Genomic DNA, 12,833 nt, shown 5'->3' on the forward strand with positions numbered 1-12,833 from the left:
TTTATGACAGCATAAAAAGTAAACCACGCAACTTTGAAATTTCAGACGGCTTTCTCCTTTCAAATAGGCGAATCGCACGTTTCACGTAAGCGTGTTAACGGTTTATTGACATAAGGCTGCTGGATTTGGGAACCGTACAGCTGGACTAAGCGGCTCCTTCAGCGCGAAGAAATATTCCAAATGGGACTGAAAGTTCCTGAAAGAGTTCGCTCAGACCTTGATATTCACGGGAAGATCAAACTTCAGTTTTATCCTCGTCTATCACTTGTGTCAATTTTTCACCCGAAATTGAAATAAGTGAAGGGAACCGTACATAAGATCTATATTTACCTAGAGAGAGTATAGTATCTTATTTTGTACCCACAAGATTGTGTTTTAATATTTGGAGACGTAGATCCTTTTGTTAAAGCTTTACATTTTACTCTTAGATAGAGAGACTTATCGAAAAAGAATTTGAGAGAAAATTATAGATGTTGTCGCTTGTACCATTTTTCCTCTGAATTCCTCATTTGCAATCGACGCAAACAATCCTATGCCTCAATGCATAGAAATTGCAACCTTCGACTTGCAGTTTCACCAAATAATTATCATTATATTAATAATAACAGAAAAGGTGAAAAACTAAACTAACTTTTAAGGTCGAAATTGTCCAATGAACTTTGCATTATTGCAGCAAATGGTTCTTACCTGATAAACTGTTATCGGTATGTAAGTCTGTACTTCAGGTAAAATTTTCAGGATACGATAGTATCAAGGTAGGATAGTTCACGTGTAAATGAGCTCAGTTTATTATACTATTTATACATACCACGGAAATTCATAACTTTTCATTTGGTGTATGGTAGGTCTACTATCCCTGGTTTGGAGGAAATGTAAAAGTAACAAAATCCACGATTTCAGAAAACCGAATAAAGTTAAATTATAATATAGATATCTGTATGCTTTCAAACATTAAAATAGCTTGCCATATGTAATTATAAAGATTTGGAAATTCACTGGAATGTTATATATCTGTTCTTACATTTATATTGTTTTTCTCTCTTTTTTTTATTTTTTATTTTTTTTATTTTTCTTTTTTTTCTTGAGAAGTCTTTACTTCGTGTAGTACAGTAGACAAGCAACAACGAATACCGCAAGATAATAACGGTTTGATCAAGCGTCTCCAATGGCGTTGCATAATTTCCATGAAAGTATACAGAAATCATTTTCAGAAAAAAGCCGAACGACCGGCAAAACTGGCAAATCACCGATTTTGCAATGTAATAACGCGTCGGTTCGAGTACACGAATTAGAATAAGCGATTGCATAATCAATGTAACGTTTGAAAACCTTATTCGTCATTTCCATTCGCTTTTTCTATTTAATCATAGGTAAAACGAGATAAATCATAATATTATAAGGCTGTTTGAATGCCACTCAGTGACCTCAGATTGCCATCATGCAGCTAACTTGTTACTTTATTCGAAAAGAAGGTAAACGAGAAAGTGTCTTGTCATAAATAACAATTTTATATCTCTTTTCAAATTCTCGATAAACATATCTAATAAGATAAGGATGTCGCAAAAAAATAATACTTGATTGCCTCAGAAATGATCCTTCAAAAGTTTTGATTATCATCCTTAATTAGGCTGATAGATCGCTGATTATTGATACATTATGGATGTTTATACATAATATTCAAATATATAAAATAATTAAGATAGAATATTCCTTATAATACATTATTAAGTGGATAAAACAAATCTATAGTTATATTCTTCTTCTACACATCAGCCAGTAAAGACATGAATTTGCATAAATATGTACAATTAAGTTATTAATATTAATTCCATTTCATGAATTTTTGCTTACTATTGATATTTATACAAATTCATACTCTCGTGCAAGGAATTAAAATTTATCTAAAACAAAATTAAATTTACAGATTTTCCTCATAGACAATGAGTCGTCATTCAAATAAGTGAATTCAATCAACAGAAGCTCATTTAATCTATCATTAACTAAACTTTGGTCACAATAAATACCGTTCTACTATATAGAATTTTACTTCTTGACTTTCACCGGTAAAGTTCTCCAGATTTCCAAATTGCACGGTTGAAACTAATTTTTTAAACAAAAGTCTCAATTTTGCGCTGTCGAAGAAGCAAGAAAGTTGTTTGCTTTGACAAGAGGAGAAACTTTGACTAGCGGAATCGACCTCTCTCGTCAGTCGTTAACTTCGTTCATTTCAAGGTCACCCAATTTCTTTTTATATATAATTCATCTTACATTTTGGAGTAAATTAATTCCAACCTTCAATGTAATAATTCCTTGTCAACTCTACAAGTGCGATTACAAGAATTTCGGTGATTTTCCATGTTTAAACAGCTGTTCTCAGCCATCGTGTCCTCTATCCCACAGCACACTTTTACCAGCAAATTGAAAGTGCCAATTTATCGTCCACTTTTACGATCGTCTTACAGAATAACGCCGATTCCATTGATCTCGCCTTGAGATATTAAAAGAAATAGAATTAACCTTGAAACTTCTGAGGTGAGGTAAAAAGGGAAAAGAAAAGAAAGAAACAGAAAAAGAAACAAAATTTAACTCCACTATTAAGATTATTGGCCTGAGGAACAACTTTTTATAGAGATAACCATGCAGGTCTTTATTAAGTTATTGTAGCAAAATGTTATGAAACTAAGGGATATCGTATTATAAATTAAATCGATATTATACAATCAGAAAAGTGAAATGACGAAATAGTTACTACACTATGCACCGTTAATGTTTAAATTAACATTTTTATTCACTCGTAGAGATTCATAATGCAATAAATGAGACATCGTGTAGAAATTGATTTTAAAGCGTCACAGGTGGTGCAAAATAAATAGTACGATAAAAAATTTCTAAATTCGGTTCTGTTTTAAATATTTCAACGAAAATCTGACAAGCTTTACAATTCAATCTTTTAAATGTGTTAATATAAACATCGTTCAAGAATTGGGTATCTAAATATTCAATCATGAAATATAGGATATTATATTTTCATTGATATCCTTGATCCTTCTATTATAATTTAATTACAATTTTAAGAGTTGAGCTATTTTATTAACCATTGGTAATAAAATTTCCAATGTTATACAACTGAATTTAAAATACGCGGCTAAGTTAATAAAAACAAGAAAAGACCTGTTATAACGGATTGTTTTGTCCTGGTACATAAGGACACCAAACGATTAATGTGATTTATTGCAATGAATTAAAACAAAAATTTGTTTAAAGCAGGGTCCTGTTCTTTGAATAACTTTGCAAATAATATTCCGAGATAAAACTAGAGAGTGAAATGGAGTAATACTCAAGAAAAACACAATCTTTCCGTTCTAACGATACTCTTCGCATTCAATGAAGATAATTTAATTTACACCAATTGACAGAGTAATATTGCTCTAGCGCAATGGTATCTTTCACCAGTTTGATAATTGATAACCTACGGTCCAGTGACTCATAAAACACAAAATATTTACTATTAGTCATAGAATATTCTCCAACCGACAATACTGATGAGTAAAGGAAAGATTAGAGAGATGTAGTTTTGTCAATTCTATATGCGGAAATATGATTTCCACCGAGACTATTCTCAAAACATTATGACGATGGTCCAAAAGTCAGGCTGCAATATGCAGGAGTCGATTTCGCTGAAGAAAGAACGAGCAAATATTTGCCGAATGAGAAAATAAAAATTGAATCGCCTACATCCGTGTACTCTATTTATTCTGACGTCCTTTTTAACGCTTACAATCTCATTCGCGTAAAAGAGTTACCACAGTACTAACAGTTTAGTTTCTGAACGCGCGCAGGAGTGCCAAAATAAAAAAGAAAGTACAAGATAAGCGACTCGTATCAATCGTTGTTATCGGACAACATTTTTTTTTGAGAGATTAGGGGAAATGCTTGTATTGATGGGAATTACCTACATCCTTAAACATGATACGTACAAGTGAAGAAAAAAACAATATATAACATCATCGATTTGTTTGAGGAATGACGCATTTTAATAATTGTCAATTTTACGATATCTGCAGAGATATCACCGACGATCAAAACAACTTCTTCAAAATATTGCAATATGTAATATAATTGTGTATCAATAGGTAATATCAGAAATTATTTGACTCTGTTTCTTTTTACAATTAAAATGGCAAACGCCTTGAATAAAAGGTGCAGCGTGGGTCATTCGTGAAATTTTACAAGGAAAAACATATATAATCGAGCAATTAATAATGTTTTACTTCAAACTTTCGAGCTTAAATCGACTATTCTGAAAATATATTATTGTTATTCGTGCCACTTTTCTAGTGTAAACCGACGCTATGACATAAATACCTGATGATAAACAAGAAAACTCCGCAGAAGCATATCGACACTGCGAGCACAAAGAAAATGTTCGACAGCTCCGCCACAGATACTAACATCGCCGTCATCGTATATTATCGTCGTGCTGTTCCTCCGTGCACGTCAACGCACACGCACAACGACACACCTCCCGAATTAACCTCACTTTTCGAACAGATAAGCTGTCAAAGTCGCCACCGACGTCGACGACGAATATTCCGGCGCTACCCTTAAGCACTGCACACAACGTTCTGTCCTGAGACGTGTAACCAACGATATAAACAAGGACGATAGAACGATCTGTCAGAGCCGCATCGTGTGCCCGTACGCCGACGACACGAATTTTCGTTGCGTAAATACGCCAGCCTAACCTCATCGACTGACACAAGACTGGTATTTCGCGTGTTCGTACACAGATACACGGACTATCGCGTACGTATCATGTATTCGTATCGATTACGGGCCAATGATCGACGATTTCGCGTTAACGGGATGATTTTTTCTTCTTTTTCTGTCGGTCAAACGTCGCAAATGTTTTTATCGAAAAGACGTGCATTCGAGTTTACGTGATCGTCTACCATAGCGTAGAATTTCCGTAGACGAGGGTAACGCTGTGTGCCAAGGGTTTTAAAGATAGACAGGGAGATAAGTACACGTAGACTGAGATACGTAGCACATACTGATAACGCGATCGATAGATTGCTTTGACTCGATGATGAGATTCTCGTTGCGTTTCGTAAGGACAATCGCATGCACGGTTGAAGAAGACCGCATAAACACAACCACCACGTATTAACTGTTGCTTGAGACTGGTCGTAGATACCGCGGTGGGGACGACTTATACGCCACTATACTTGGCGACTTTTTTTGCTGCTATGCCCGTGCGCGCGCTTCGGAACATCGACCAATACCAGCGCCGATACAAACCACACCGATCAGCCATATACATGTGCGAATAGATTTTGATTTTTAAATTCAAATAAGGTGTTAATTCCACCTTGTAAATGATTCATTATTTTCCTACGTACATTTAATTTTTATTAATTGATTAGTTTTGATGATATTATATGCGTTATTTATACATCAAATCGTTTAATCCTTTAAATGTAGTGAATAAGTCCATAACAGGTTAAAATATAAACTAATGCATTTACCTATTTTTTAATCTAAATGCATAAATATATACATTTATTATTTAAAAGAACGTTGTTCTTTATTATTGCAATGTTTATCTCTATCGTACATAATGTGTATTAATGCTGGAATTGATTCAAGTTGAGCATATGGATTTAAAAATATGAACTGCGTCTGTATCAACCCTACTTAAAATTCAAATTAAGTTTAATTCGCTCTAAAACACATCAGGAGTGGTTTCCAAGGATACCGCTATTAACCAACCGGAACAGCTGATAGAATCTCAACTGGCGACATCTAGTCAATTATCGTCTCATGAAATAACATACGCACATTCAGATATTTTTCCAAATAATGATTGAATGTTAATCAAGTTGTACCTTACGATTGTTCTCTGCCTTTTATCACATTGCCGTTTTTATCAGTGATAACATCGCAAAATACAAATCCGAAAATGTCACAGTTAGTCGGTGTTGATTTCGAAGTTTATGGGAGAGTACAAGGTAAGTAACCATTTCCCTAAAATAGAATCATGATGATACTGATCTCAGGTTTTCTTTTTTAAAGGCGTATTCTTTAGAAAGGTAAGTAATGTATCGCACCAAGTAACGGTTAATAATTAACGTAAATCACGAAGAAATATGCTGCAAGTTTTATGGCTTGTTTAGTACAGAACTGACATCTGACAGGTGAAACAGTTACTATGTAGTTATGAGTGTATACATATATACATATATATCGGTATTTTAAATTGAAAATTAAATGTATCTAACATTTTTTTAATTTCAAATTAAAAAACGATTTTTTATGTTTGAATTATAAATGTAACACGTACTCGTATGTTCATGTTCGTATGATCGGTAAATCAGTTTTCTATGAACGATCAAAAATAACTTTCAACAATTTATATTTTTTATTGATATAGTATACTCAAAAACGTGGGACCGAATTAGGTTTAAAAGGATGGTGTATGAATACCCATAAAGGTACTGTTGTTGGTCGTCTTGAAGGATCGAAAAGCAAAGTGGAAGAAATGTAAGTTTTTACCTCTTTAAAAGATTTTAACAGATATATTTATTGTCCTTATTCTATTTGTATCTGTTTATAGGAAAAATTGGCTTCGATATACCGGAAGTCCTGAATCAGCCATAGACAAGGCGGAGTTTCGAAATGAGCAAGAAATATCTCAACCTACATTCGCTAATTTCGAAATTAAAAAATAGAAATCTTTACCTAACGTTATTTCCGATTATGTATCTAATTTTTTGTTTTGTTTAGTATACTAATTTATTTAAAATTATAAACAATGTACATTGATTTGCGTCTCAGTTAAAATAAAAGAAACTGTTTAATTTATCACGTTTTGTACTTATATAAACTGTATTTGCAACCTCTGTAAATATCAAACAATTGTATATGTGTTTATCCAATTTAACACTGATAGAAAGAATCATACTATGCACATTAGGAAAGTTACTTCTATCGTATCATTTATTATAATTCTTTTCCAATTTTGAAATATTGTAATTAATAGTAAGTTTGGCATTCACCACGCAAGTAATCTCTCGTTATATAGTAAGACTTCACGAAACAATTTCGCCATTTCTCTGCATGTCACAAGCGACAAGCGTACGATGGATAGACTTTAACAGACGACAATTCTGTCTCGTATAACTTCTACCACTATCGGCACGAACTTCATTAGTTGTCGAGCGCGCACCGACGTGTGCGCTTCAAAACTTTCGCCTGCGATCTCTCGTACAGATTGCATTTTATAATCCTCTGGTACTCACATGATTGTTGGAAATAATTCTGTTTTTTTCACTTAATTCGATAACAATTTGTAGTAATCTATTACTATAAACTATATATTAAATATTGGGAAATCTAAAATTTTCCATTACGCGATATCGAACGTCATTGTAAATAACGCGTGTGACCTAATTATGCGGATGTACAATCGTGTCAGGTCAAAAGTGAGTCTTAAATCGTAAAATAGATAGAGAAGAATGGACCAGCAATAACCAACAGATTAGATGATCGCGATAATACAGTGATTGATAAACGCGAAGGAATGTCGCATTCAACATGAAGTGTTTCAAGAGTTTCTTTCAGCACACTTGGCATCCTCAACAGGTGAGAACACGTGTTTCGTAGAACATTTAAAATTTCCTAAATCTTTCTTGATCTGATCTATTCGATCCTTAAATATAATATTTCTCTGAAAGAACTAAACAAGTACCTCCGACATGTTGCTTAATTAAATTTATGCAAATAAATTTATCAACGAGTTTCATATAGTTATTCAGCATTAAAATTCAAGGATGATAGCTTTTATAATCACAGTAATAATAATATTTTAACGAAGATGCTGTTTTAAACATGTTTGCATGTTGTAATATCCGAATAACCTTGGATCACGTAATTGTGGATGTTCAAAGTAGTAATTGCATCTTGTCTTATCATAAGGAAACGATCGTCGATGTAATATTCAGAATATCTGTTTTATTGTATGATGTTTTCAAACGGCATGATCCAAACAATTTAATCGCATCGTTCACGAAGCTATGTACTACGTACACAAGCATGTTCACGACTTTTAAGAACATCGATAAACATCGTGATTTGAGCGGTAGCCTTGAGACTCTTTGTGAAGCAGCTACTTTCGTTCGTCAATACTTTTAGACGCAAACTTACCGTACTTTCACTTCCACGAAATCTCACTTCTAATAATTAGTCATCGAAGTTCATTGAACTAACGTGACTGACCAATGAAAAGCAAGAGAGATCGATCAGTGATGACATTAAAAGAAAATAGGGGAAACAAATTAATAAGATTTATGAATTATTCCTTGACAAACTTCAATCTGTCCGTCTTAGTTTGTAACAAGCAACATGTTTCTGTAGGGTTAAATTTCAATGTGATCGATCGCGGTAATGTTTCATTTCTCTGTATGTTCTATAAGACGGTTTTCAATTTCTTCTCTCGATTCTCGTGTACCGAAGTTTCTGACTACCTGTTGAAAATATGAGCTTCACCAGGTTACGCAACGAATTCTACTTATCATTATTGCTGGTGCATCCTCGACCTGTTGCGCATTTGTACACGTAACAATTCTTCTATTCCAATAACGTGGAATCTTTTCCATATTGTATCCTTTCGATTCTGTATCCAGGTACCGTGGTAATTCGTGAATTTTTGTACCTCTGAAGATCATCGCACCGTACTGACCTACGAATTTTTGAGTTGTATTAAAAATTTATTTTCACCTTTATATCAAAAATGCATTTTACCACAGTAATATTTTCATAGATAATAATTGCATAATAAATTATTGTCGTGTTTAAAATTCTGATATTTTAATTAAAAAGTACCATCCCGTAAGAATACCCTAATTCGGTATTTATTTTACATAATTTTTCATATCGTTTATATAGTATATACCGTGCATGCACCATTTAAGCGATATGAGAAATTATGGAAAGTAGATACTCTAATTAAGTACATACTATCATAACGATTGAACTTCCTCTAAACGATTTACGAGCCGGTTAGCAACGTTTCGTCGACATTTACACTAGAGTAGCGGTTCGATAACGAAAGATCAGGGGTCGGGATTGATAAAGGTTGATAGTGGGCCCCGATAGACGTAAGTGGTCAGTTCCTTCGGTGTCGCAGGCAAATAAACTACAACTTTCCTCGTCTCGTGTTGCTTACACGTCTAAGAAACGCGTGTTGCTCATTCAAGAACTAAACGTCAATTAATTAGACGTTTTGAAAGCTTTATTAGATCGGATTTCTGCTATTTATCTGTGATTAACGAGTAATAATGTGCAACTGAATAGTTACTTGAAAATATGAACGGCGATGGGAATTGTCATACCAGGAAGTATAACTACTTATTTGATAACGTGAGTCTTTGATTTTATAATATCTCTTTTCTTAAAAAACGTCTTTACCTTTTTAATCATTTTCTCAAGTCTTCCAGTATCTGTTCTATAAAGCTTTTATATATATCACAAATTTTAGGTTTAGTGTTTGTGTAAGAAATGTCGAGTAGGAATAGTTAATTCGTTTCGAAGCCAGTTCAAAAAACAAAGATTTATACTACCAGGTATGATCTCCTCGATAAAGTTAAACAGAGTTCATGAATCGTTAACCTAATCAATTCTTACACGACGACGTTTCGCCTCTGCTTCGAAAACACTTCGTGCAAATTCTATTCCGTTCAATTTTATTTCGTTCACCTGGTCGAGGACCCGATCATTATAGAATCGAGTGAAAGTTATCGTGAGTGCATAAAACCATTTCAAGGAGGAAGTTCGTAACATGCATGAACAAAATAAACACAACCAAAATTTTCAACACAATTTTTCACTTACGGTAGTCAGCAGTTACGAATATTGATTAGATTGTCGTAAAAGTGACGCTCAACGATTTAAATAAGTTTGACCTTGCGTTTGTTAAAAAAATACGCTGCCATGAAATTTTATTGTTGTAACGTACTAAATTTAAGAAAATGCAATATTTAGATATAAATTCTATAAAACTCTATAACATAGCGTTATAGAAATACTATTAAAAAACCGAAACTGAATAAATTTAACGATCTATATATATATATATATATATAATATCGTTGGCAGATGATGATCGTGCCATCCCCCGGATCTATATGGGATTATCCATACTTGAACCAGGTCAGCAGAATGATGGGCTTGGTATATGGGACACGACCAAAGCCTGAGCAAGATTTATTCCCTCCCAAGATTCGAATTCCAGAGACACATGTAATGTCCCCACTCCATACCCTTTCACCATTTGGATATTTCAGTGCATTCACCCATGGCCTTTGATCGAGCAATATCACATCTTCCCAATTTTCTTACAATTAATTTTCTAGAGAATTTTTGTACTCTGGTAAATGTCTCGAGACTTTGTCTTGTTTATTTTTCTTGATGAGAAATTGCGTCGATTCTCCTCTTTTCTCTTTCTTTTTTTCTTTTAGTATGCGTACGTACTATTGTACTCTATATTATATTTGATAATGGAAAACTTAAAGAAGCAAGGAATGTCGTGGATTACCGCTAAGAATCATTGGAAACGCGGTGCACACGTTCCTCCGCACAATCGAGCACAATTGTGAAATAATCAATAATTTGGAGTGGCTGCATCGTCACGCTGGTTGCATTTCAGGCTCGTTCAATTTATTACAAATTCTATTCACGGCGTCTACCCACGCAGAATATTTATAGATGCCGTTGGATCCTTTTTTCTTCGGCTCCTTTCTTCTACTTTTTTTCGAAAGAAGTGGAGGCCTGGTCGATTAGCATACATTCGAGAGGACCGTTATGTTATGTTAGGTGGATAAAAATATACAAACGTGTTTCAAAATGGACTACTTCTTTTGCTTGACAAATAGGAAATTGTGGTGGCTAATCTGATGTATTTTGACTTTATACCAAAACCGCATTATACGTATTCCGTTTGGCTTAAGATAGAGATTGTTATTGAATTAATACTTTTTTTTTCGTTTCAAACTCTCTGACGTTAATAATAGAGTGTCAAAAATTTTACGATTCACATTATATAGATATGTATATTGGATCTCTCATTCCAGAGGGAGTGAAATAACACCGAAGCTATCTATAAATATTAAAAACAGTCAAACGAGTCACTTAAATACACAAATTAAGTATTTCTTTTCTTGTAGTGATTCTCCTTTTCGTTGCCGTCGTGACTTCCTCTACAAGTTGCATACTCAGATGTTTACATATTGTTTCTTAACTTTTTTGATTTTATCCCCAATTTTCAACGTGATGTTCTATTTTCATAGGGAAGTAATATATGTGAAAAAATTCTCATAATCTTAAAAACATCGTGAGATCTTTTACTTTTTATTTCTTTTGAATATAAAAAAATAGTGCTACACTCTTTTCTTCGTTTCTTTTAAAATTTAACTTTTTCTTTTATTCCCATCCTCATAAATTCTTAATTCATTATCTGAAACAGCCTGAAACGAAGAAGACTTTAGCTCAATTAACAGTCTAAGATCGCAACTGCCTTATTACTGCTGAAATAACATTAATTGTTATCTGGTAGCAAACATAAGTCACGATAACACTTTTGATAACATCCAACAGCTTCCAACAATGTATTGATCAATTTCATCCACTATTCGATGTAATTACAGATGGAGAGTCCATCGAGGTTCGAGCTGACGAAGGCGGAGATACAAAATGCAGAAGAAACGGAACTGGGTGAGGTGAAGGTGACGCCTCCGATGAGCACCGTCGCGACGTCGACGCCCGTGCAGCCAGGGAGTATTCCGTGCAGAAACGGCGGCTGCAAGAGCTGGGCCAATCGCGCGGAATCGAGAATGGAAAGCCCTTGGCACTTCCTCAAAACTATCTTCCTTATCTCTGTAATCGTCGCTTTGGTTCTCTGGGTAATCGTCTACACGTTTCTCGCCCAATATCGGATCTTGTGAAGCATTTAAGGGCACCGAGAAACTTGGATGGCCGATGTTCTTCCGTTTGGAAGCGAACAAGGAAAATTTGGGTAATCCTTTGCCTTCGGTAACATAGATACATGATAAGATGTCCAAGAAGATACTCTTTGAAGTATAAGAAAAAGCCAGAAATGTGAGAAGAAAGAGAGGAAGATTTTTCTGTAGAATTCTGATACTTTGATTGAATTCTCCATTTCCTATCGATGAATCCGTCCTTGCGCGAAGCAATAAATAATTCTGTGTTCAAAATCGTGGATTTGTGGAAGAATTATGTTATTTGCTCGACGAGCAAATGGAAATGTAAGAAACGTGTACTCTTTTGTGGACAGAAAGTTTTAGAAATTCAGAGTTTGAGTTGCGTAAAGAGTATCTCGAGGCTCCTATTTACGCGAGCATATACTCTCGGTATTATCGGTTCAATGACGAAGAAATTCCCAGTGTTGAGACACTCAATATAGAAAAAAGTAGAGAAACTTTTGTAATGTACAAAGGAATCGTCCGCGAGGATAAAATTGAAATGATACTAGTCCCTGTAATATTTGTTCGAATTGGATATTTCCTTTTAACTATATTAACAGTTACCACAAAATTATTGCGTTGTAGCACACTAATATATTCCTAATCTCTTTATAATGTTATACATAAAATGTTTGATAGAAGGTATTCGATTATATAATATTGACGATTTTTTACAAAGTATTTGTACAAAAGCGAATTAATAAAGTTATCTTCCAGAAAACTTTTGAAGTCATTTTATCTTTCCCACGTATCTTGCTATCGATAATTGTCGAAATCTTATTTGATAACTGATGC

The 12,833-nt window shown here is 34.1% G+C and overlaps 3 protein-coding genes across 4 annotated transcripts in view; 2 read left to right on the plus strand and 1 right to left on the minus strand.

Moving 5' to 3' along the window:
- The window catches only part of LOC138179353 (cell growth regulator with RING finger domain protein 1), a 43,187-nt gene that overhangs the window by 21,839 nt on the left and 8,515 nt on the right, over positions 1–12,833 (minus strand). The window contains exon 1 of one of the 2 annotated variants that reach the window (XM_069112046.1): positions 4,366–5,200. The exons of the other annotated variant lie outside the window; for it this stretch is intronic. Coding sequence (XP_068968147.1) covers positions 4,366–4,463 — 98 coding nt within the window. The 5' untranslated portion in view covers positions 4,464–5,200. Of the gene's footprint in view, positions 1–4,365; positions 5,201–12,833 lie in introns of those variants that run through there. 2 annotated transcript variants of the gene reach the window in all.
- LOC138179360 (acylphosphatase-1) lies at positions 5,785–6,864 on the plus strand. Its single transcript, XM_069112057.1, has 4 exons — positions 5,785–6,011; positions 6,076–6,092; positions 6,434–6,543; positions 6,617–6,864. The coding sequence occupies exons 1-4, from the start codon at positions 5,963–5,965 to the stop codon at positions 6,729–6,731; spliced, it is 291 nt and encodes a 96-aa protein (XP_068968158.1). The 5' UTR covers positions 5,785–5,962; the 3' UTR covers positions 6,732–6,864.
- LOC138179361 (uncharacterized) lies at positions 9,104–12,759 on the plus strand. Its single transcript, XM_069112058.1, has 3 exons — positions 9,104–9,420; positions 10,156–10,299; positions 11,703–12,759. Exons 1-3 carry the CDS (start codon positions 9,367–9,369, stop codon positions 11,997–11,999), a joined length of 495 nt encoding a protein of 164 aa, XP_068968159.1. The 5' UTR covers positions 9,104–9,366; the 3' UTR covers positions 12,000–12,759.

Source organism: Bombus flavifrons, chromosome 4 (genome assembly GCF_040668555.2).
Source record: "Bombus flavifrons isolate JBK064 chromosome 4, iyBomFlav1_principal, whole genome shotgun sequence".
Classification (NCBI taxonomy): domain Eukaryota; kingdom Metazoa; phylum Arthropoda; class Insecta; order Hymenoptera; family Apidae; genus Bombus; species Bombus flavifrons.